The sequence below is a fragment of the Opisthorchis viverrini genome (assembly GCF_000715545.1).
Source record: "Opisthorchis viverrini unplaced genomic scaffold opera_v5_15, whole genome shotgun sequence".
Lineage (NCBI taxonomy): Eukaryota > Metazoa > Platyhelminthes > Trematoda > Opisthorchiida > Opisthorchiidae > Opisthorchis > Opisthorchis viverrini.
Window position 1 is genome coordinate 2,904,276 of NW_008751671.1, and position 25,064 is coordinate 2,929,339.

Genomic DNA, 25,064 nt, shown 5'->3' on the forward strand with positions numbered 1-25,064 from the left:
GAGAGCATTCCTTAGATCCTTAAATCCGTATCTGTCTTCTGTGTGACTGTTTCGGTGTCCCTTCTGCCAGTCCCCCTTTCTTAACTTTCCGGATAGCAGTAGAACGGTCTGCATGAATCTGCGAGTGCAGACTGAAGAGCTCGGACCGCGGATGAAACTTTGCAGGCGGCAGGCAGGATTCACCGAATTGGACTGGAGTGAGAGGGCTTCCGCTGCCAGACGCCAGAAGCTGAATGGTTGTTGTGTCGCGTACGCTCCATCCGGTCTCTGGTTTCGCTTTAACTATGGCCATCAGAAAATCGTCAGGACGTGATGTTGTTTTGAACGTATCAGAGCCATTTGCAGTTGTTTCGTTACAAACGGCATTGAGGGGTTGATACAAGAGTTGAAGCTCATTAATCCACCCCAGGCCCAAAAGATCAAGGCCTGTATAGTTCGTGAGGTTGCGTGTACCATTGAGTTAATTCCCCTTGAACGTTAGGGGACAGTTAAACTTACCAGTCAGTTTGAGGTTCCCACCACATGCATCACGAAGGGTGCACTTTGTGGGTTCCACTGGCGGCCTTCCAATTATATCTCAGGTTCGTTTTGAAATCAGAGTGAGTGCAGAACCTGTATCCAGTTGGAGGGTAACTGGTGTGCCTTTGATACATAATGTGACGAATTTGCGTCGACCGAGTGATTTCATCCAGAATATGGTGGTTATGGCCTCTGCCTGCGTCCTTTTGTCGGGTCGGTGTTTGCTCGAGCTTCTGAAGTTGTCTCTGCAATTTTCTTCTTTGTGACCCTTTCGAGAGCAATCACTGCACCTGTGGTTCCGGTAGGGACAGTTTCGAGAGCACTGCACCTGTGGTTCCGGTAGGGACAGTGGCGTGAATAGTGCCACTCTTCACAAAACCAACAAGGTGTGGGCGGTTTTCTTGGATTTCGTTTGGAATTTGACTGCCTTTTGGGAGTTACTTTGCATACCATATCCGGCTGAGAGAATTCAGAATGTCCAATGATAGCAGCATCAGCCTTGAGATTGATTGGACGCTGGCATTTGGTGGTAAGTTTCTGAAGCGTCAACTCTGGATTTTGTTCACTTCTGTTGAGTAGCCGGGTCCGAATATCTGCATCATGTGGCGATTGAAGACCAGCCACGAAGATAAGACACTTGAACTGATTCTCGGCCATGGAGCTGAGCTGAAAGCGCTCGCATTCTCTGTTGACTACACCGGCATGGGTGATGAAATCCTCAGTATCCCTTTTGGTAATCTTGAGACACTGATAACGAATATTGAACAAGGAACATTGTTCACGAATAGTTGGGCCAGGATTTTGACATTCCTCGACTTAAACCTGGAGGCAAGCATCGGCCGAGGCAATCTTCGCGAAACACTACTCCTGTTCACTTTCACGAACAAGTCGTTGGGACGAGGCAGATGGTACTGGTGGGTAGTCAATGCAGCATTGAAACCGGTGGTGAAGCCTGAACACAACCGGATGGTCACGTTAGCTTTATCAACGCGATCGGTGCGGCTCATGCAGAGTAGCTATTCTGTTGGAGAACACCAGCCTTCTGTAGGGGGCCCAGTTCCTGGTTCTTGCTTTTGTGAGCCGTCTAAGCTCGTCGGCGAATATAGATGCATGGTGTTGTAGGAAGACCCCGAGTGAACGCTTCGCAGAATGAGTTCAAGGACACCTCCGGGTACTGCGTGCATGAGGTTGTAAATAGAGTTAATTGGCTCATCCAGCAGATTCGGCTTGTCAATCCAATTCAGCCATATGAGATCAATTTTGGGCATGACCCCAGGTAGCGCGTGGCTTGTGCCGTCGAGTTAGTGAAGCTTATGGAGCAGTCAACCTCGCCAGCCAATTGCAGTTTACCACCAGAGGCATTACGTGCCCAATGTTCACCGCGCAGCATAATGTCCACTAGAGGCAGGGTATGCTTGCCGATCGGAGAAACGGAGAGGTCGAATGCCTCAGTTATTACTGCAGTTATCAGGAATTCTTGCCCGTAGGATACGATATTCAGCCTCCATATTAGCGGTCTCAAATTTTTTTCAAAGTTGCCGCACTAGGAAAGTAGAAGTGAGTTTCCGGGCGACAGGCTTAATGGCAAATGTCAGTGGACCAGATTTAATAGGCTGAGAATATGTGAGGATCATGTTAACCAGGAAAGGGTTCTTCCGGGCATGTTGCGCGATTCTTACAACAACGCAATATATGGGTGGGAATACACGGTAAATCGACGGCAAACCAACGAAAAAACTACCAGAAATTTCACAAGGGACAAAAGCGAAACCAATTTTAAACACCGCAGGAGGGACTTATTGTTATTCGTCCAGTAGATGCTCTGTCTAAAAAAGAATAATTGCTTTTTCAGTATGAATTCAGGAAGGATAAGTAGACTGAGCCCCACAGTTCTAATAAAAACAATGACAGTGGAGCAATGGATAACCTTCGGGTCGTCCGTGTGCAGTTTGGCACAGATTCCTAGTTTGATATAATGTTTGGAATTTGGTGTTTTTGAAGTATCTTACCGGCTTCTTGAACCCGCATACAAACGGCTGCTTTTCGTATTACTGCCACTCCCTCACTCATGCACGACCACTCTTCGTCCGCAGCCCTTTTCCATCACCGGATTTTATTCGTCGACTACCATATTTTGATAGATACCGACAATGAAGGCCAAACGGACATCGAAACTACAGGTTGGGTGTTGTTCAATCTAACTTTGTACTCCCAAAAAAAGAAGAATGTTACAGAAGAAATTCCTTCAGACAGCGATGAGATTATGTCGTATGTCGATTAATTTGTTTACACGCGTATGTAGGTCTGAAGATGAATCCGAACATAGTGTCACCGATGAATTGGAAAGTGCACATGAAAAACACATCCGACTGACTAGAAAGGCTATTCAAAAAGCCCGTGAACAAAGTAAGCTGGCATTCTTTGTTATTCCTCCTTTGTTTTTAGTTGGTTCTGATGAAGAGGAGCTCAGCGCCTTCTCACTCCGATTGAGAGAGGAGGCTTTGCTCGAGAAAGGACGGTTACTTGTTACTTTAGCCCATAAGGTTGGTAAACTCCTGAAGTACATTTTAATTTCTGATTAGCTATCACCACCAGATCCCGAGCGGATAATATTCCTTTTGGGTCACAAAAGAGCAGTTTCGTGCGTCTGTATTTCGGATGATGGGAAATACGCCTTCACAGGCGGGAAAGATTCAAACGTTATGAAATGTATATTTTGGCGCTTTGCTCATTCTTCCCTCGATTTTACAAGGGAATCTAGATACATATCAGAAGACAGCTGTCATTCGAGGTGGAAAGCGCGGTGCATCATACGCTTATCACACTGGTCCTATACTTTCAATTGCCATCTCAAGCGACAGCAAATATCTCGTAAGCAGATTTTAAAAAAAATTGTCGCATGATTTGTTACTTTGCATCTTTGCGAATATCTTTTGCTAACAGTACTCTGGTACTTGTCCTTAATGACTTTTTCAGCATTATGCCACTACAGCGCATGTCTAATAGCCAGAATTCTTTGCAGACCACTAAAGCTGACAGGATCGTCAGCACTACCGAACACAACGCACAACGCGTCTGCTGGTTAAATGTGCATTTTAGGCAGTTAGTTATTCCGAGCACAGTTATGTTGGTTGCGTTGACTGTTTTCTCACGTGTAAGACTGATTTACACAAACCATTTCCTTATATCATATATTCCAAACCGGGGAAGGATTGAAAACTATTTTCACTGAAGTATTACTCGAACTTTTCGATGATTCATTGGGTGACTGCTTCGCTTTGGCGGTTGAATTTTTATAGTTTACCCACTGAACGACTGAAACCAGCCGGGTTGTTTTGTTGATCAACTGTAAGCCATTTGCCAAGGACACTTTGGTTCCGGCTGCTAAAACCTGGAAGTTAGAGAGAATAGACAAGACATTTGAGCGGTTTTCGATCTGATATAGTCATGATCTGCATAATTGAGGGGGGTTGCGGGGAATCAAGAGCTGTAGAGTGAAGGTTGCCTCCTCGTCGCTCGTATTTTAGGGAGAGGTTTGTTCGAGGTATGCTAACTTAGACGATTATTTCGTCGTCCAGACAAGCTCATGACGCATGAACTCTCTCGACAGTAATAAGTTAATATGTTCTTCCTCAAAGCTAGCACTTTAAAACTAGCATTTCGAAATAAAAGTAAAGTCATTCTGGGAACGAGTGACTTGGATATGCTTTGCAATTACGCGTGTTTCTAAGCTCGCCCTTGCCTTGATTTGATCGACTGATCAGTCAACTATCTCTAGCAGCCAGACACCTACTTTCAAACATCTTTACCCAAGTTCGGTCTCTTCCGTCAATGTGTGTTACACAGCAGCTTCAAGTGGCCTGATGCACGACATGTAGAACCGAGGCTTTGGACGCACTACATGTTGGAATGCTCAATTTGGCTCGCCTCATTGCTAGTAGGCGATGTTTTCAAACAACCAGATCAGACGGAAGATCTCACTTGTCGGGCTATACAGGGAATGAGATATATTTTGCGGGAGATTGCATATGCAGATAAAATCAAGTCACTTCTTCCGTAATTTTGAAAGAACAACGATCTTGATATCAACGAACAGATAGGAAATTTTAGCGAGCTTTGCTGTATGATTCCAACCATACATAACCAATCAAAAACCATTGGATCTAAACACATCTATGTGGGCTTCAAAAACAAAGATGCATTCCGCTTAGCCAGAGGCGTGGTAAGGGGGTATTTCCAGTCCATTTCATGGGATCTGTTTGTCCGATCGTGTCAGAAACCCCTTACACTATCTAAGCAATCGGAACTATATATCGTTTTGTACTAAGATTAAATATTCTGCTGATGCTTAATCTTTTCACTTGTGTTCCATTTCACCAGGTAGTAGACTTTCCATGTGATTTCACTACAGCTCGTAAACTTCCCTTATGCATCTCGCTGGGTTACCATGACCATATACTCCTTTCATATATACGTGCTTTGATCTTGAAGATTGAGCACATAAGCAGATCGACAGCGTTGCTTACTTGAACCTATTCGATATGCTTTGCTAGTTTTCGGTCCAATGACAACGCTACGGCGATATTCCTCGTAGGCAGAACATGCTTTAACCACAACGGACTTTGGTCATCTAGCGCACACAATCGTATGAGCTGTTTGCACATACATATTTTAAGTTGGAAGTTCGCGCATTTATACATTTAATTTAGTGTACTGTAAGCCAACATAGACTAGACAGTATCCCTAATTTTAAAGCTGTAATTCGGTTACTCATTTTATTTACGCGCATCAGACGTATTTACCGTCCACAGAGGTTGGTCCCAGCATGTCTTTTATCTACATGTCCCTTCAAAGAGGACTTCACACCGCGCCGTAGAGAGTTACGTTTTCAACATCAGTTAAACAACAGCATTTTTCGCTGGTCTATTGTTGTCGATAACTGGTATAACTCTAGCATACATATGTTCCCATAATGTGGTGAGCACAGCGAGATGCTTGTCCGGTAAACCATACATATATAGCTAATCGAAATCAAGCGCTGCATCCTCATGGCACCACTTTTCAGAGTGTCCAAGGCTGGCTTCTTCATGCTGAGTCGCCGAGTTTGATCAACGCGATGAAAAACACACTTTTTTGCATGTAGGACTTAGCTGACCGAATCCTGCAGCATCCCTTTTTAGTTCTATGAAGGTTTCCCTTCACAAGTTCTCATCCGTCATTAGTTGAAATCCCTTTCTCGACTTTTCCGCATCCATGCACTTTCAGGCTACCTCCAGTATGGACGAGACTGTGATTGTTTGGGACCCCGAACAAATGACAGTCCGAACTAAGCTGAAGAGACACCGAGCCGCTGTTACAGTAAGTAGCTTTCACTGTTATTTCGAACACGTCTACAGTCTGTTTCTTTCAGACGTAACTCTCACATGTTGTTCACGGCGGATTGTTCCGGACGCGTTTGTGTCTGGAATATGCCTCTCCAGAATGTCCAATGATAGCAGCATCAGCCTTGAGATTGATTGGACGCTGGCATTTGGTGGTAAGTTTCTGAAGCGTCAACTCTGGATTTTGTTCACTTCTGTTGAGTAGCCGGGTCCGAATATCTGCATCATGTGGCGATTGAAGACCAGCCACGAAGATAAGACACTTGAACTGATTCTCGGCCATGGAGCTGAGCTGAAAGCGCTCGCATTCTCTGTTGACTACACCGGCATGGGTGATGAAATCCTCAGTATCCCTTTTGGTAATCTTGAGACACTGATAACGAATATTGAACAAGGAACATTGTTCACGAATAGTTGGGCCAGGATTTTGACATTCCTCGACTTAAACCTGGAGGCAAGCATCGGCCGAGGCAATCTTCGCGAAACACTACTCCTGTTCACTTTCACGAACAAGTCGTTGGGACGAGGCAGATGGTACTGGTGGGTAGTCAATGCAGCATTGAAACCGGTGGTGAAGCCTGAACACAACCGGATGGTCACGTTAGCTTTATCAACGCGATCGGTGCGGCTCATGCAGAGTAGCTATTCTGTTGGAGAACACCAGCCTTCTGTAGGGGGCCCAGTTCCTGGTTCTTGCTTTTGTGAGCCGTCTAAGCTCGTCGGCGAATATAGATGCATGGTGTTGTAGGAAGACCCCGAGTGAACGCTTCGCAGAATGAGTTCAAGGACACCTCCGGGTACTGCGTGCATGAGGTTGTAAATAGAGTTAATTGGCTCATCCAGCAGATTCGGCTTGTCAATCCAATTCAGCCATATGAGATCAATTTTGGGCATGACCCCAGGTAGCGCGTGGCTTGTGCCGTCGAGTTAGTGAAGCTTATGGAGCAGTCAACCTCGCCAGCCAATTGCAGTTTACCACCAGAGGCATTACGTGCCCAATGTTCACCGCGCAGCATAATGTCCACTAGAGGCAGGGTATGCTTGCCGATCGGAGAAACGGAGAGGTCGAATGCCTCAGTTATTACTGCAGTTATCAGGAATTCTTGCCCGTAGGATACGATATTCAGCCTCCATATTAGCGGTCTCAAATTTTTTTCAAAGTTGCCGCACTAGGAAAGTAGAAGTGAGTTTCCGGGCGACAGGCTTAATGGCAAATGTCAGTGGACCAGATTTAATAGGCTGAGAATATGTGAGGATCATGTTAACCAGGAAAGGGTTCTTCCGGGCATGTTGCGCGATTCTTACAACAACGCAATATATGGGTGGGAATACACGGTAAATCGACGGCAAACCAACGAAAAAACTACCAGAAATTTCACAAGGGACAAAAGCGAAACCAATTTTAAACACCGCAGGAGGGACTTATTGTTATTCGTCCAGTAGATGCTCTGTCTAAAAAAGAATAATTGCTTTTTCAGTATGAATTCAGGAAGGATAAGTAGACTGAGCCCCACAGTTCTAATAAAAACAATGACAGTGGAGCAATGGATAACCTTCGGGTCGTCCGTGTGCAGTTTGGCACAGATTCCTAGTTTGATATAATGTTTGGAATTTGGTGTTTTTGAAGTATCTTACCGGCTTCTTGAACCCGCATACAAACGGCTGCTTTTCGTATTACTGCCACTCCCTCACTCATGCACGACCACTCTTCGTCCGCAGCCCTTTTCCATCACCGGATTTTATTCGTCGACTACCATATTTTGATAGATACCGACAATGAAGGCCAAACGGACATCGAAACTACAGGTTGGGTGTTGTTCAATCTAACTTTGTACTCCCAAAAAAAGAAGAATGTTACAGAAGAAATTCCTTCAGACAGCGATGAGATTATGTCGTATGTCGATTAATTTGTTTACACGCGTATGTAGGTCTGAAGATGAATCCGAACATAGTGTCACCGATGAATTGGAAAGTGCACATGAAAAACACATCCGACTGACTAGAAAGGCTATTCAAAAAGCCCGTGAACAAAGTAAGCTGGCATTCTTTGTTATTCCTCCTTTGTTTTTAGTTGGTTCTGATGAAGAGGAGCTCAGCGCCTTCTCACTCCGATTGAGAGAGGAGGCTTTGCTCGAGAAAGGACGGTTACTTGTTACTTTAGCCCATAAGGTTGGTAAACTCCTGAAGTACATTTTAATTTCTGATTAGCTATCACCACCAGATCCCGAGCGGATAATATTCCTTTTGGGTCACAAAAGAGCAGTTTCGTGCGTCTGTATTTCGGATGATGGGAAATACGCCTTCACAGGCGGGAAAGATTCAAACGTTATGAAATGTATATTTTGGCGCTTTGCTCATTCTTCCCTCGATTTTACAAGGGAATCTAGATACATATCAGAAGACAGCTGTCATTCGAGGTGGAAAGCGCGGTGCATCATACGCTTATCACACTGGTCCTATACTTTCAATTGCCATCTCAAGCGACAGCAAATATCTCGTAAGCAGATTTTAAAAAAAATTGTCGCATGATTTGTTACTTTGCATCTTTGCGAATATCTTTTGCTAACAGTACTCTGGTACTTGTCCTTAATGACTTTTTCAGCATTATGCCACTACAGCGCATGTCTAATAGCCAGAATTCTTTGCAGACCACTAAAGCTGACAGGATCGTCAGCACTACCGAACACAACGCACAACGCGTCTGCTGGTTAAATGTGCATTTTAGGCAGTTAGTTATTCCGAGCACAGTTATGTTGGTTGCGTTGACTGTTTTCTCACGTGTAAGACTGATTTACACAAACCATTTCCTTATATCATATATTCCAAACCGGGGAAGGATTGAAAACTATTTTCACTGAAGTATTACTCGAACTTTTCGATGATTCATTGGGTGACTGCTTCGCTTTGGCGGTTGAATTTTTATAGTTTACCCACTGAACGACTGAAACCAGCCGGGTTGTTTTGTTGATCAACTGTAAGCCATTTGCCAAGGACACTTTGGTTCCGGCTGCTAAAACCTGGAAGTTAGAGAGAATAGACAAGACATTTGAGCGGTTTTCGATCTGATATAGTCATGATCTGCATAATTGAGGGGGGTTGCGGGGAATCAAGAGCTGTAGAGTGAAGGTTGCCTCCTCGTCGCTCGTATTTTAGGGAGAGGTTTGTTCGAGGTATGCTAACTTAGACGATTATTTCGTCGTCCAGACAAGCTCATGACGCATGAACTCTCTCGACAGTAATAAGTTAATATGTTCTTCCTCAAAGCTAGCACTTTAAAACTAGCATTTCGAAATAAAAGTAAAGTCATTCTGGGAACGAGTGACTTGGATATGCTTTGCAATTACGCGTGTTTCTAAGCTCGCCCTTGCCTTGATTTGATCGACTGATCAGTCAACTATCTCTAGCAGCCAGACACCTACTTTCAAACATCTTTACCCAAGTTCGGTCTCTTCCGTCAATGTGTGTTACACAGCAGCTTCAAGTGGCCTGATGCACGACATGTAGAACCGAGGCTTTGGACGCACTACATGTTGGAATGCTCAATTTGGCTCGCCTCATTGCTAGTAGGCGATGTTTTCAAACAACCAGATCAGACGGAAGATCTCACTTGTCGGGCTATACAGGGAATGAGATATATTTTGCGGGAGATTGCATATGCAGATAAAATCAAGTCACTTCTTCCGTAATTTTGAAAGAACAACGATCTTGATATCAACGAACAGATAGGAAATTTTAGCGAGCTTTGCTGTATGATTCCAACCATACATAACCAATCAAAAACCATTGGATCTAAACACATCTATGTGGGCTTCAAAAACAAAGATGCATTCCGCTTAGCCAGAGGCGTGGTAAGGGGGTATTTCCAGTCCATTTCATGGGATCTGTTTGTCCGATCGTGTCAGAAACCCCTTACACTATCTAAGCAATCGGAACTATATATCGTTTTGTACTAAGATTAAATATTCTGCTGATGCTTAATCTTTTCACTTGTGTTCCATTTCACCAGGTAGTAGACTTTCCATGTGATTTCACTACAGCTCGTAAACTTCCCTTATGCATCTCGCTGGGTTACCATGACCATATACTCCTTTCATATATACGTGCTTTGATCTTGAAGATTGAGCACATAAGCAGATCGACAGCGTTGCTTACTTGAACCTATTCGATATGCTTTGCTAGTTTTCGGTCCAATGACAACGCTACGGCGATATTCCTCGTAGGCAGAACATGCTTTAACCACAACGGACTTTGGTCATCTAGCGCACACAATCGTATGAGCTGTTTGCACATACATATTTTAAGTTGGAAGTTCGCGCATTTATACATTTAATTTAGTGTACTGTAAGCCAACATAGACTAGACAGTATCCCTAATTTTAAAGCTGTAATTCGGTTACTCATTTTATTTACGCGCATCAGACGTATTTACCGTCCACAGAGGTTGGTCCCAGCATGTCTTTTATCTACATGTCCCTTCAAAGAGGACTTCACACCGCGCCGTAGAGAGTTACGTTTTCAACATCAGTTAAACAACAGCATTTTTCGCTGGTCTATTGTTGTCGATAACTGGTATAACTCTAGCATACATATGTTCCCATAATGTGGTGAGCACAGCGAGATGCTTGTCCGGTAAACCATACATATATAGCTAATCGAAATCAAGCGCTGCATCCTCATGGCACCACTTTTCAGAGTGTCCAAGGCTGGCTTCTTCATGCTGAGTCGCCGAGTTTGATCAACGCGATGAAAAACACACTTTTTTGCATGTAGGACTTAGCTGACCGAATCCTGCAGCATCCCTTTTTAGTTCTATGAAGGTTTCCCTTCACAAGTTCTCATCCGTCATTAGTTGAAATCCCTTTCTCGACTTTTCCGCATCCATGCACTTTCAGGCTACCTCCAGTATGGACGAGACTGTGATTGTTTGGGACCCCGAACAAATGACAGTCCGAACTAAGCTGAAGAGACACCGAGCCGCTGTTACAGTAAGTAGCTTTCACTGTTATTTCGAACACGTCTACAGTCTGTTTCTTTCAGACGTAACTCTCACATGTTGTTCACGGCGGATTGTTCCGGACGCGTTTGTGTCTGGAATATGCCTCTCACTGAAGTACTACAAGATCAGGGGTGAGTTGAGACAAGTGGGTTTGCCTGTATCAACCTGCATTTTTTACCCGTTGTTATAAACTTGTTGCCACAGTTCAATGAATAACGATCACAATTGGCCGTAGGTAGGAGTCGCCCCCACAAAGGGTTCGCACCATTGGTCAGTCATAGTAAGCGTTAGGTGCTTTCCTGATGTTACTGGATGCAAGCCTTGGATCAGCAAAGTCTACTCTATCAGGTTGCGTGTTGGCGAACATTCCCACACCTGTTTACTTGAATTCTTGTTGACTATTGTGTTATGTTACTTCCTCAGCGCACTGACTTGCTCGACATAACCTTGGTGACAGCTACCTAAATGGCCCATTTCCCACTGCAGCTCGGTTTCACTGTATACGTTTCCTTGAGGTTCGAGACAACTAAGTGGTAAAAGGGCGAATCTACTGACTCGATGGTCTCTGGTTCGAACACTACCCCAACTTCTCGACTGCTCTTGTCTGGGTTTGGGCTGCCTAGCAGTATCTCAGTTCTTGTGCTTCGTTCTGGTGTCATGGCAGCCAGTCGCGGAAAGTGTGTTACAGCTGAACGACTGAATATCACTCCCTTATGGTCCACTAAACCGTGAATAGTGCGTATAAAAAATCGTTCGGTTGTAGCACCCTTTCGGTGCCTAGGTGCCATGCCACACGAAGGAGGCACGAGGGCTGAGATACTGTCAGGTTGTCCAAGCCTAGACAGGGGAAGTCGAGAGGCAGAGGTGTGGTTCAAACCACGGACCTTCCAGTCAGTAAATTCGCGCTCTAATCACTTGGTCCATCTCGCCCCGTGCGAGATGATGATTAACGCCGTGGCCAATATAAACTTCACTAGCAGACTTCACCTCACCTCCCATCGCTTCGGGTTTATACATCCAACATTTCTGCACATCTTCCTAGTTCGATCAGTTTATTTAGAAGTTTATACATCCGTAACTGACTTCACAGATAGAAAATTCTTTTATCTGGTAACCTTCCTTTTGCATAAATGCTCTTCACATATATTTCTGTACTTGCCGGTTGCAAAATCTGATCTACCGTATAAACTTTTCCTCTTCAGTGCGCGGACCAACATTGAAGTTTTAGGCCTCTGCGGCCTATCAACTGAGAGATGTGTTTCTTGTTCAGGCTTCGGTGGTCCCGGGGTCTGTGTTTGGAAGGTAGCGGAAGAAGTATGTGTCCAGTATACCACAAAAAACCCCATCGAGTAAGTGGGTATCAGACTGACCCAGTTCTCTGGCTCCGATTTTACCAAATTCCGTGGTAACAGACTAGCACTGTTGTGCCGATTGGTCAATCAGGGGAAGTTGAGGGCACGCACTTCTGGTGTTTGAAAATAATGCGCACATATAATGTTAGAGGTGACGGTGCTGCGGTACTGTGACTTGATTCTAGGGACAAATAACGCAGTGTTGTGTAGACTGATGTTTTTTGAGGCTTCTGTAAATGACGAGTAACCTATCACTTTCCAAATGCTTGTGAGGGCCCAAATATGTTTTCTATCACACTACGTTATAACAAACATCACCATTGACTGTCTACACAGCAAGTGTCGTAGGCTGCTCGTAAGGGAACAGCCATGCTAGGTTGGTATTTTAATGTCAAACAGTAGAAAAGATCCGATACCGCTGTTTCGACTGCTGCCATAAAACTACTCCCCACAGCTGTCGAGGTCACTATGAGTGCCGATCACTCGATGTATTTTCCGATCAGGACATCGTGCTAGCCCCCACTGGGCGCTTCAGTGCTTGCAAGTCATCACTCCACAATACAGGTATATTTTCCTGCTAAATAACTGTCCCCTTAACCAAGACTAAGGGCTGATTTGATGAGATCATGCTCTGGTCCGAATAATATTCTGACCTCTCTTGCCGATGGTCCATCATTTTTCAGCTTTGTAGACCACGCTTGGCTGCGCAGGGTTCGCAGGAGCGATTCCGAACAAAAGGTCGGGTGGTACTTGGCATTCCCATAGTAGTGTTGGCAACGTAGCATGGTGTCATACGTGCGTTTGGCTCAACTACATGCAGACAGTAACCGCATCAAGTAACAACAGCCCCACTTTGGGCCTGACATACCACTGGGCGCAAAACTTCCATACGTTATGAAGTGTATTCTTTTCCACATAGTTTTATTTTGAGTCAACGAGGACCAAAAGCTGAACACCTGCGGAATAAGTTGTTGTTGATCTAATGGAAAATTACAAGCAAAAGAACCAATTTGCCAAAAATGCAGGACAGGACGGAGCAGTAGCAAAATTGATCAACGTCACTCAAGGGTACTTTGGGAGGATAAGATACATATTGTAGTGCACTATTTGCCCGCTTCTTTCGGGTTTCATAGCATCTAGACACCGAATGGGTGTTGCAGCTGAAAAATAATTATTTTTACTATCATTATTACTATATTTGACTGTATCCTCCCCGCCACACACAATGTTGGGTTCTTACTGGTTTGCGTCATCATGGCTGCAGAAAACTGTTTATTCGGAATTGCCCAGTTCAAAGCCAGGTCCTGAAGAGACGAAGGGGATGTTCTTTACATAACGATTGGCAAACAAAACGTATTCAGTCCTACAACACTGACGAGTCGATAACTCTGCCGGTCTATTTGTCAGGGTGTATTTGCCTCAAGTGTTGCTTTTCCACCTGTTTGTCTTTCTAGTACTGCGGCTGCAGCATCAGCAGTATTTGCCACCCGATCTTTTACCGTGTGTTTTGAATTTATCCTTTATTTTCCTGCAATTTGTTTCATACAGGACCGCGATTGAATGCGTCTACGCTGTAACTGACGACGTTTTCATTGGCGGATCGGCAACAAAGTAAGCAGGAGTAGTAACAGTAGTAGTAGTTACACTGGAAGGTAGTGGTTAGCTAATGATATTTTGAGGGGGCTCTATTCCTCCGAAATGTTGTTCAGTGCACACAGCTGACCCTATCTGGGAGATTTTCCTCGGAGAAGTTGCTTCCCGGTTCAATAGTCATTTTGTGGTGAGGAATGGTAGATACATCCAAGAAAAAGACAATCTGTCCAGTAACTCTGAGGTATTCTGCCAGACTTACTCATCTTGCAAGGAATGCAACGTACTCTTGCCTGGTTTAGCGTATTTTCATTTTTGGATGTATCGGAGTGGCACAAGCAGCTACCCAGACTAATCATTTGAAAGCGAAACTGTTTAGTCTCACCCTTTGTGTTCCTCTGAGACATAACTGAAATTATCATGCGGGACGCACGCCAAGACGTCCGCTGAATTAGTTTTAAGGTCTTGTTTTAGATTCCTGTCTGTTCATATCTGGTACGTACTTATTTTTACGGCATTCATAATGACTTTCGATCCCCGCTGCTCACATTCACATATTTGCTCAACGTTTTCAAATGTATTCTAGACAAGTAGTGTCGCGTTAGGAAGTTCGAAGTGAAAATAAGCTTGGTCACTGGTCCAACACTTTTACTTTCACTTTTGATTCTGCTCGAGTGTTTGTTGTGGTTGATCAATACAACAGTCGCTTCTCCCTACGAACAAAAAGGTCGGAGTGGCATGACAACAAGCAAGTGACAGTGATGTACCTTCAGCTTGGTTATTACTAAAACCACAGGTGCATGACATTATTAAAATGAGGGAGTACGGTGCAGTTTTCTGTTGACTCATGTCGCCGGAATTATAAGGAAGAGTCTATGCCCCGAATTGCTCTCAAATGAACAGAGATGCACCTCAATCCGTTGACAGCTTTCATATCCTCGTCCCCTGGATGCCCTCTCTTTGCGTACAGTAACCTAGAGCAAGTGACATCGGTTGCGTGCAGCAGATCATAAGTGCGAAGAAACCTAATCATTTCTTCTTAGTAAGCCCCAATTTAATTCTGTCTAAAGGCTGCTACCATCACAGAGGTTTTCTCCTGGTCTCTGCGATGTTAGCTCTCGTTTGTTGGAGGTGTGCCACAATCCCATTGATCCTATGCGGAATCGATAAAGTGCTCACTTCTTTCCTGATCCGTTACCGATCACTCACCGTATTCATCTGAACATAGCCCATTTCGGTCAATGCCATTTGTCTCCATGTTTGCGCCCCGAACGGTTGAAACTGTCTGAGCATTCGTAGTCAACCATTTTCGAGTAGCTGTCTTTTGTTTTTCAGTGCAACACTTAGCGTACAACAATAGCCCTACGAATTCCCTGTCAGTCTTTTCTAAATATTTTGCGTACTCTGTTATGAATTGATGGATCTAAAAGTGACTTAGCAGTCAGTGAATACCACTGCAGAAGCCGTATGGATCGACCAAACAACCATATGTATCCTAGCCTCTACATTCGTTGAAAATAGTGCGCTTCTTATCTGTTGGTTTTCAAAAGCAGTCAAAATTTGCTAGAATAATTTATGTAGCAAGACAGTCTACAATGGTAAATATGGTGCTTGCTCATAAATATAATTAAAGTTAACTTGACTTTGCTCTTCACACAAATTGCGTCACGATGTGTCATTCGCTTTGGCCCCTAGCACCACTGGATATTTCCCCACTGTTTTATTTTCAGTCACTTATACATTTGGCACGCGAGCCGAGGAAGTCCGGTGTCCTCTATATCACCGGCACATCCGGAGCCGAAACTACTGGATCCGTTACCTGGCCAATCTGAGTTCCGCCGCCCCATAGCCAACTGGGTTTCCGCCGTAACCGGTCTTGCCGGTACAGACTTGATCGCCTCAGGGTCGTCCACCGGTCACATCCAATTTTGGCGATTTGTTCGCCCATCAGATCAGGTAGAAACAAACAACAATCAAGAAAGACAGCAGCAACGTACACAGGTCAAGCTGGAGCGGCTTACAGGTTGCAGTTTATCGCTGGTATGTGTTTGAAGTTCAGCCTTACGGAAAGCTCTAGAGAGGATACGCTATTCGCTAACAGGATGCTCAAAGGCTGTCAACCACCAACGTGCACATAGGTTTGGATTGACTTCGCGCGAGGGTGTTTGAGCTGGCCTCTATCGTTTAGTTTTACTTGGTTTCTCCGATTTGTTATCAATTCATTAGGGATCTGGGCAGTAGTTTACACAGGTAATTTCGTCGTATCAAATCCGTCCAGTTTCTCAAACCTTGCACACGTACGATGACTGTGGTAGAACGGTTACATAGTGGTTTCCTTCCACTCTGATGGAAAGCCCATTCACATTACCCATTTGAAAACAGCGGCAAGGACTAGGGTCAAAGTGGTTACCTGGTGGTACAGTATCAGCGGACAAAACAGAAGGCCCACGGGCCTTCCGTTTGTGCAGGTATTACAGAGTCTGAGTAGGTCCGGACACCGTGCAGTTGCGCCCGTCAGCGTCTGCTCATTAGATGAGTGACTCTGGCGCCAGATATCCGAAGCAACATAGCAAGGAATTTTTCTCGGTCTAACTTGTCTTCCATAACGTGACTCAGCTTCTCCCTCAGTGAAGATAATCGGCTTTCCATAGTCCCCGACTGGTTTTAGAGCACATCCTATTAGGCTGTTCCTTGGTGTGTTCGACTAAGCGAGGTTCATAAGCACGTCGCTTAGTTTTCTTCAGTTTGCACTGTTTATGAGTTTTCCGCTGTCTTTCACAGTCACCTGACGTACCATCCTTTTGACAAATATGACACGCTCGATGTCTCACTCGTAGACATGTTTCCATTTCTCTTTACATCCAAGGCGCGTTCAAATCGTGGCTGCTGCCTTTGTCTTCAGCACAAATCTTTTGCAGAGTTTGAACGTGTGGCTGGAAATGACCCAAACTGCACCGAGAGCTTCGCTTGGCACATCCCATTAAACTTATTCCATCGCGCTGATCAACCTCGGAAGTTTTGTGCGCCAAACATTGGGTATCAAGGCACCCACTCTCCTGATGTTTCTAGCTAGACGCAGGTTGTCATCAGCCTCAGTTGATAACACCTTAACGCGTGATGCTTGTCACCCAAGTAGGCATCCAGAGAGTTGGCGAGTATTCTGAACAACTCGGCACTTTTATGCCACGAGGAATAACAGAACCCGTGTGTTACTGATGGCTTAACTATCCGATGGTTTACTCCAGTTCATATTAGGCACTTTGAAGTCCGCAATTATGGTGTAACTGGGATTGTCAGCGGATTCACCCAATCCAACTGGTGCTGCGGTTTTGCGGACTCCGATAGAAGACGTTTACCAATATACCGGCACCTCTCCATGTAGCCAACCGATGAGTGATCATCTCTAAGAAACGACCTGGGATCCCATTAACACATGAAATTGCAATTCAGAGTTGGTTCATTTATATATGAAGTCAATTCTGACGAGGACGTTTGCAGCTTCCTCCTCTTCACTAGAAAATCCTGGTCGGAGTTTTCTAATGCAGTGATTCGTTTCTTCAGTGTCAATCACCATTACATGTCGCCGCTTAACACGATACTCAGGTGTCAGCTCCGGGTGGGGGTCCATGACTCCCTTCCCAGCTTCTGTCCTCGTGAGCCTATGGCCTCAAAAGCGCTTCTGAGGAAGTTCTCGGACGAGTTATGCTTTCTATCTTCTTCCAGCTGCGGATGGCCAAAACAGTTTCTGATCGCGCTTAAATGTGGAAAGAAGTACAATTTATGGGTTCGTTGAAAGCAAGTTTCTGACATCCAAGCTGTTGATCTGAAAGCGAATTTTGTGGAAATTAACACGCGTCTCTTTGGGTTGTGTATCATTGGGTGGTGTCAGGTGCTAGCTAGCTAGTGAGTTCGATAGGCCCCGTAGGTTGGTATAGGGGCTGAACACCCGAGGCCATCCATGCATGTGTATATTCTTTGTTTAATCAGCCCCCTGGTGCATCATTTTCTCGTCAAACTACACTCCCTAGTCCACGTAAGCTATTCCTTTGAAAACCCCCTTATTGTCCTCTTAGTTCAACTGGTGCCCTCCTTTCTAATTTTCTTTTTCCAGAGTGGCTTCGTAAACTCGCTGGCATTCAGTGCGGATCGTCGCTTCCTAGCTGTTGCTTTGGGTCAGGAACACCGGCTTGGTAAATGGGAACCACGCAGACCTGTCGAGGCAGCAGTTTGTCTGGTTCCACTCAATTTGCCCGCTAAGTAAGTGGCTCCGTTTTCAGGTTAACACTACAGTCGAAAATGACTGCTAAGAAAGCGGTTGTGCAGCACTTATTCTCATTGAGAAGCTGAACAAACTCACATTACTCGGAAGTGGAGTGCAATAAACTTGTAAACAAAACGACAATCCTGAGTGTCTTCAATGATTGTATTTGCGTGACCCTTCCTTTAGTGGTGGTAGATCAGGTAGCTGTTGATCTATTCACTGAGCTTGGTAATTGGCTTGCAAACGTTATGCAGTCAATCGAGGCGATACCCTCAGCGCACATTCAGTTATCTTCCGTTTGCTTGGCTGAATTCACCGAAAGACAGAGCTATCAGTCGGTTTATGTGGTGTTTCCATCTAGGCTGCTTACTTAAGTCCTCAGTGTGCTAGGCATGTTGAACTGCTTTTGATAGGTTGGTATTAGATTCCTATTTCCCTCCCACTCTTTTGTTTTTCTCACTGGTTACGAAACCCCTGTTTTCGGTTGATGTTGTCTATGACACTAATAACGGAGAACGTAGGCTTAGGTAGCTTCCCGAAACGGTACCACGTCGTAGGTGATGGTGCACCTGATAACTAGTAAAATGGGTGTTTGGGTGAGCGCTCCTCTGTTACAGTTTTATCAGCTGCGTTCTTTATCCAGCACAACTCAACACTGTCTTTATTTTCTGCTTTCTAGGTATGCACAGCCGATGTATGGATAACGGATGCACTGAAGATTCGATTCACTTGAACAACTTGTGATTACCTCTTGTACATGCTTACCCATCACCTGTCCTTTTTATCTGGTTTTCGGGGGTCGTCGCACCCAAGGGTACCCTAGGCGCGCACACAGACGGCTTCGGTCGTATATTGCTCCAAATGGAAGGCTTTCGTCTTCCTAGACTTTTCCGGAATTCTCCGGACGTTTCCGACCACTAGAACTGAAACCAGCGCCGTTCGTTCGAAGTTCATCATGTATGACCAGGTGTTTGATGCTTATACATTGCAACGAATGAATTACGAGAAAGAGTTACCTAAAACATGGGGGTGAACAGCATATTGATGCTAGAATGTGATTCAGGTCTGGATTTCATCCTGTAAATGAAGCCAATCTAGACGGGAAAAGGATTCTTGAACTGTCTGATTTTCGTTTAAAATTGTCGGTCCTGTGTACCCCACAAACTTAATTGCTTTCCGATCTTCATTTACCTTGTCGCTCGCCAACACGGCGATAAACTTATACGTACATAATGTGTATAACGCAGTAGACGTCACCTAACCCGGTGTACACCAGTCTTTGGATAAACGATTAATGATCCAAAGGATTCAGAAGTACCTTCTCCAAGATGGGGGCGAGTTGGACGAAGTGGTTGGAGCGCGAATTTACTGACCGGGAGGTCCGTGGTTCGAACCCGATCTCTGCCTCTTGACTTCCCCTGTCTAGGCTTGGGCAACCCGGCAGTATCCCAGCCCTCGTGCAACCTTCGGGTGGCATGGCAGCTAGGCACCGGAAGGGTGCTACAGCTGAACGGTCAATTTTCCAAGATGAAAATACAGGTTCAGAATCATTGTTCGTCTTACTTTTGGGATGATTTTGCAAAAAGAACTGAGTCTTTTCTGTCAGTTGTCCTTTATCGATTTGGGAAAGCTCAGTTTCATGACTTATGTAAAGGTCCGCATGTTCACGGGATAAACCGAACTGAGTTAATCGCACAATATATGGGGCGAGTCACCAAATTATTTGGCAGTAATTATCTATCCGCTGTTGCGATTACTGTTCTTGCAGCAGGCAACTGCTTTTCACTTTACTGGAATGCGGCTGCTTGTGAAGTAGACTATAAACCTCCTTACTGATGTGTTTGAATTTCCTCCTTTCTGCATATTAATTGGGCTCTCTAGCGCGTTGGTTCTTGCGAGCCCGGATTCCTTCCAGTTACCTATACATTTTGATGTACTCTGAGTGCACCGCTTGGCTGCAGACGGATTGTCGATGCCTGATGCACCTGTCATTATTCTTCATATGCTTTTATTGTGTATATCTGTATATATCTGTACTCCTGCAGGCTGATAGTCAGTTGTTAGGGAGAGATCAAATTTTAAGTTGGAGGCAAAGATCAAGACCGTCGGACTAGTCCGCTTAATTCCAACACTTTGCTGTAGTGTACAAGAAGTTGACGATCCAGCCCCTCAGGAGGCGTTACCTGTCTACTTCAAACGTCACGTTAGATTTTATCTTGACCAGAATGAAAATTGCGGAACTCAAAAATTACGGATTAGGGATATAGTCGCCGGATCCAAGCATCCTACATAACAGTTCGTACTGTAGTTTTTTCCGGTCTTTGCTGTCTATTCGCGACGGCAAGTCTATGGAGGAGGTTTCGTGGACCCGCGCTGGACTACTTCTCTTATAAAACAAACTACTCGGTATCAGCAGTAGACCATTGTTGGGTCGCGTTATGGTCGTTTCTAGCGGTCGACTGCTGAATTTCCGGTCAGTTCTCCTTTTTGTGGGACTTCTTACCTCCAGATGTTGACCGGCTTAGCGGCCTACATAAATAAATCTTCCAATTCCCATTATGACAAGTCGTGGGACCCCGACTTTTTAGCGCTTATCTGTGTAGTTTTACCTAAACCAGAATCATTTTAGCGTCACACTCACGTGTGTCCTGGTCGGTTCTGTTCCATGATGGGCCTGAGTCGCTCGTATCGCTACCAGAATTAGTAGAGGGATAACGAACCGCCGCGCGCTGTTGAGAGTATCTAGTCCAATCGTTAACGTTACCCGTGTTGTCTGCTATGATACTGAAATGTCTTTCGGTGTGAACCTGAACGCTCAAGGCAACGTTTATTGACCATCACTTACCAGAGCCCTGTAAAGTACTTTGCGTGGATATTTACTGGGAGGTGCAACAGCTTCAATTCCTCTTCAACTATAACATCTAGTGCTGAGGAAATAAAGGTGCTATTCAGACAAAATATATGCACTATCGTTTTTCATTGTACTGCTACCTGATTGGATAAACAAAATGGAAATGAGTCATCTGCTTTCGAAAATAGTGTTCCCGGTAGGAGCCACGGGTGGTTCCCCTGTGTAAAGTGTAATCCCTATCCTCTTTTACCTCTGAAGCTTCAGAATGACGATCTTGGTTTTGTTGGTTGCTTCACATATGTTAGCAACTGCATTAGCAGTGATTGTACTATTACAGATGGAGTCAACGTTCGTGCAGCGTCCACCGACCAACACCATTTGTGGCGTTAGAAGTGGACTTCGATGAATCTCACTCTGCATACACAGAGAAGCCGTAAAAGCGATCTAACTCTATAATTAGGCTTGCCCCTTCTGATTCGTGCGCCTTGCACGTCTACAAAATTTGATCCCTAATGCTTCCGTAGCTTAGCAGGAGTTAGCTGGTCGCAGCGAGTACGCACCAAGTAATGCGTAAGAGGGCACTTGGTAAGCAAGCAGTATCGTTTTAGCAGCGGATTAAGCTTATCAGGTTAAAGTGTTTGGAACGTGAACTACAGTCCAATTAAGAAAGCATGCTTTTGTTCCAAGCGATGAAGGCGATTACTGTCAGTGTTGTGGAACGCTTACGTATTCCTAACTGGAACTCGTGTTCTTGCTTGCATATGTTTGGGAACTTTGCTGGGTGTGGCACGCATTCGATCTCAGTGGTGCTCATGGCGTAATTCCCTAGCCGGAATGCCTAGCTAATGTTCGCCTGTCCTAGTGCCGTGATCGTATGTCGAGTGGGATTCGCAGAGGATGCTGGGTCAGTTCTGCTGACAACGCCCTTATCCAACGTACTCGTGAACGTTTATTTTAATAGTGTCCGCCTTATTGTCGATCGTTTTATTCAGGGATACAATACTTTGAACTGCCTGCTTTGGTATTGCTTTCTTCCCTCACGACTGCATCGCACTTAAGCACTAGTATATCTGAGTTTATATCAGTGGTGGTCTTAATGATGTACTAAATCGATTCCACACCCACGAATAGCCGTGTCATAAGACTCAATGCCACCACACTGCGATGAAGTGTAGTGACGAGAAACGAATGAGATACTCGCGAAGACCAGAAAACTTCTGTTCGACCACTCGAGAAGTCCATTAATTTCTCATATGGTTGTGCTTATTACTGTTTGGTGGGCTTTAGACAGTAGATTAATTATAAACGGGGATTTCGGTTATTCCGCTTGCTGTCCGTTTCTAGTGGGTTTCACCGCAAAGGCACATTCACGGTCGCCCGCAATTCCAACTCGGTGTTGTGTCAAACCTTCGTGAAACTGGAGTTTTCATCCCACAAACTTAATGGTGTTTTTGAGAGTAACAGGATTCGCCAGTTTCAATTTCTGATCCCGTAATCGACAACGTATTTCAGATTCTACTTTGTTTCCAAATATGGGCGGAACCATTTTCTTGCTCCATCGCAATTGATCTGTGGTCCGCAACAATAATTCACCACTGCATGCGATTTTCAGCTGTCTTAAAGGGTAAAAGTAGTGTTAATGCAAACTAGGTCTTCCATGTAACCCACATCTGTAACTAAGCTTCGTGGTACCAGTAGTAGCGGCAGCTACTTTGGAGTCCTGTGTTCCTATGAGATGAAAATAAAATCGAAAATTTTGAGCAGATTTGCACATGGATGCAAAAATCTCTTGACTGCACTTCGCTAAACCTGTATAATACCAATCTTATAAAGGACTAGGCATACTTACAGCTTCTTTGGCTTGATGAATATCCCCACAGCTTGAAGTGAGTGCAACACACATGTCCCACTTATGTCATGTGCTCGCACACGTTTCTGGGAATTGAACGGTTCCGCCTTTTGCTGACGCCATTTTCTGTTGTCAGAAAATACCGCATCTGCATCGCATTAACTGCCTACCGACCCTCTCTCTTCAAACTCGGAAAACGAAGTTGTTGTCGATGCTATCGCAGAGGTTGGTCCCACTTGTGACCACTTGATGTCGAAATAATGTTGACTTCTCGGAGTTTGCAGTACTCTCGACCCTAATTATAGACTAAAGTTACATTCTGATGATATTTGAATGAAGCTCCCCTTGTGGCTATGAATGACGGGATATTTATTTGTGCTGAAATAAATCCTGCTGCTCGTGATTATCCGAAAGTTGCTACTTCAGATGGACTGTAATGTATTTTACATGTCTTCGCAAAATATAAATAACATTCTGGTTATACAAACCCGTTTCACATGTTCCAGTGCGGGGATTATGGATTTCATGACTTATTTTGTTTTTGATTGCAAAATCCAAGGGAAACAGTTATTCAGGTGTTTTGTTCTTCGAATTCAACGTCGTTTGGTGTGCTAGTAGATCCACTCGTCTCATTCGGTCTTACTAAGTCTGGAGAGAATTCATTGGTCAATACAATCACATCCGATGTCTCAGCAAACTCCACTGGCGCTTCCAATCCATGAACCGGTTCGCCCTGTTCGTTCCAGAAGGGTGAACGAACGCGCTCTCCTTTGCGTTGTCTGAAAGCCATCACTCGGAACGCGTTGTTCAAATAATCGCGAAGTTTTCCTAGTGCCATTGGTTCGGTAAAGAAGTATCCTGATCCGAACTGAATCTGTGCTTGTCGGAGAACAGCGCCCATCACAATTGGATCAATAGGTGCCTTCCCTCCAGATCCGTTATAGTTGTGCGTAACCAGATAGTGCAAACTAAATAGGCTTTGCAGCAGGCGAAGGCATAACCGAGGGCCTAGTTCATGCGGTTCCCCTCTGACCATCGTTAGACACTTTTTATAAGCCCATAGGGGCAATGGAACAGATGGAATACCACCAATGAATATTTCTCGTGGTTCTTTCGGATTGAGTATGACAATTGGGTTCCCGATGAGTACAGACGATTTACTTGAGGCTGAATGAGATGTTGGAACTCGAAGATTGGCTGCTTCAAAGTATCCCGCTCTGCTACGTCCTGTTAGAGCATCGTGCACGTTCGAATGAAGTCTTGCTTGCAGGTCCGTACTGATCGTTGGAAGTGGAGACTCAGTGATATTTCCTTCAGAACCCATTGCGTTTAACAGGTTCATATCGGAAGGTTTATAGAGGTCCATGCAGTGTATTCCGTTTTCGGAAGCAGGCATTTGTTCACGTGTTGATCTTGAGAATGGCAAAGCTCTTCGCATGGCGGCTGCGCGAGCTCCTGCATACAGAGTAGACCACACAGATCGTGTGCTTCCTCGCACGCGGCGTCCCCTCAGACGGGTCAACTTGCATGGACGTTGTGTACTTAAGGAAGTTGGCATTCGACGATAGTCGTGTAGTGGCCAGGAATTCGTGTCATTGTGTGCAACAGTCTGGATTGAAAAAAGAAAAAGTTTTGTCAAATATTTTGGTGTTCATACGACGTTCAGATATCTGTGACAAAAGTTGCGTGTATACCCTCTCTAAAGGAAGCTCTTGGATTAATTGGACAATTTCTCACTAGCAACAGTGACCATCATAGGGTCATGAAGCACATGTGACCAAGTAGTGCAATTTTCGAACATTATGTTCAGTATACTGGGTTGGAAGCGATGTCTGAAAGGCACTGTATCTGGTCTTTTCTCGATAAAACTTCCTATTTCACAAGGAAATTGCGACCATGATCACTCAAAATATTCCGTCACAGTCCCTACTGGGCTGTTAAAAGGCACACCATTTCGATGTAAGTAGACGCGATTTACATGTTTGTGTAATGCAGCTTTTTAGTCCTCTATCTTGCATTTGCCATTAGTTTTTCACTGGGATATGACTGTGTTCATGATTCAGACCACATGACACTTATGGAATTAACACAGTGCCTTTAAGAATGCATTCAAGTTGAGTCGAACAGAAGGGATGGCCATATTTCAGCCAGTCCTTGTGAGTAATTTACATCTCCAGTTAAAAGACTTGCAGGCAAAAGAAGTATTGTAATACGAGAGGATTAGCACAGGAGCAGTCAAAAGTACAGCTATATGAATCTGCAAAAG

The 25,064-nt window shown here is 44.6% G+C and overlaps 2 protein-coding genes across 2 annotated transcripts; one reads left to right on the forward strand and one right to left on the reverse strand.

Moving 5' to 3' along the window:
- Positions 1 to 2,587: 2,587 nt before the first annotated feature.
- T265_01432 (hypothetical protein) lies at positions 2,588 to 21,386 on the forward strand (the record flags this gene model as incomplete). The annotated part of the gene is made up of 15 exons (XM_009165458.1): positions 2,588 to 2,787; positions 2,822 to 2,925; positions 2,965 to 3,062; positions 5,785 to 5,881; positions 5,930 to 6,055; positions 7,707 to 7,794; positions 7,829 to 7,932; positions 7,972 to 8,069; positions 10,792 to 10,884; positions 10,923 to 11,026; positions 12,098 to 12,244; positions 13,796 to 13,858; positions 15,568 to 15,877; positions 17,949 to 18,094; positions 21,287 to 21,386. The coding sequence occupies 15 exons, from the start codon at positions 2,588 to 2,590 to the stop codon at positions 21,384 to 21,386; spliced, it is 1,878 nt and encodes a 625-aa protein (XP_009163722.1).
- A 1,983-nt stretch (positions 21,387 to 23,369) lies between these two features.
- Positions 23,370 to 24,356, reverse strand: T265_01433 (hypothetical protein; the record flags this gene model as incomplete). The annotated part of the gene is made up of 1 exon (XM_009165459.1): positions 23,370 to 24,356. The coding sequence occupies one exon, from the start codon at positions 24,354 to 24,356 to the stop codon at positions 23,370 to 23,372; it is 987 nt and encodes a 328-aa protein (XP_009163723.1).
- Between the last annotated feature and the right edge of the window lie 708 nt (positions 24,357 to 25,064).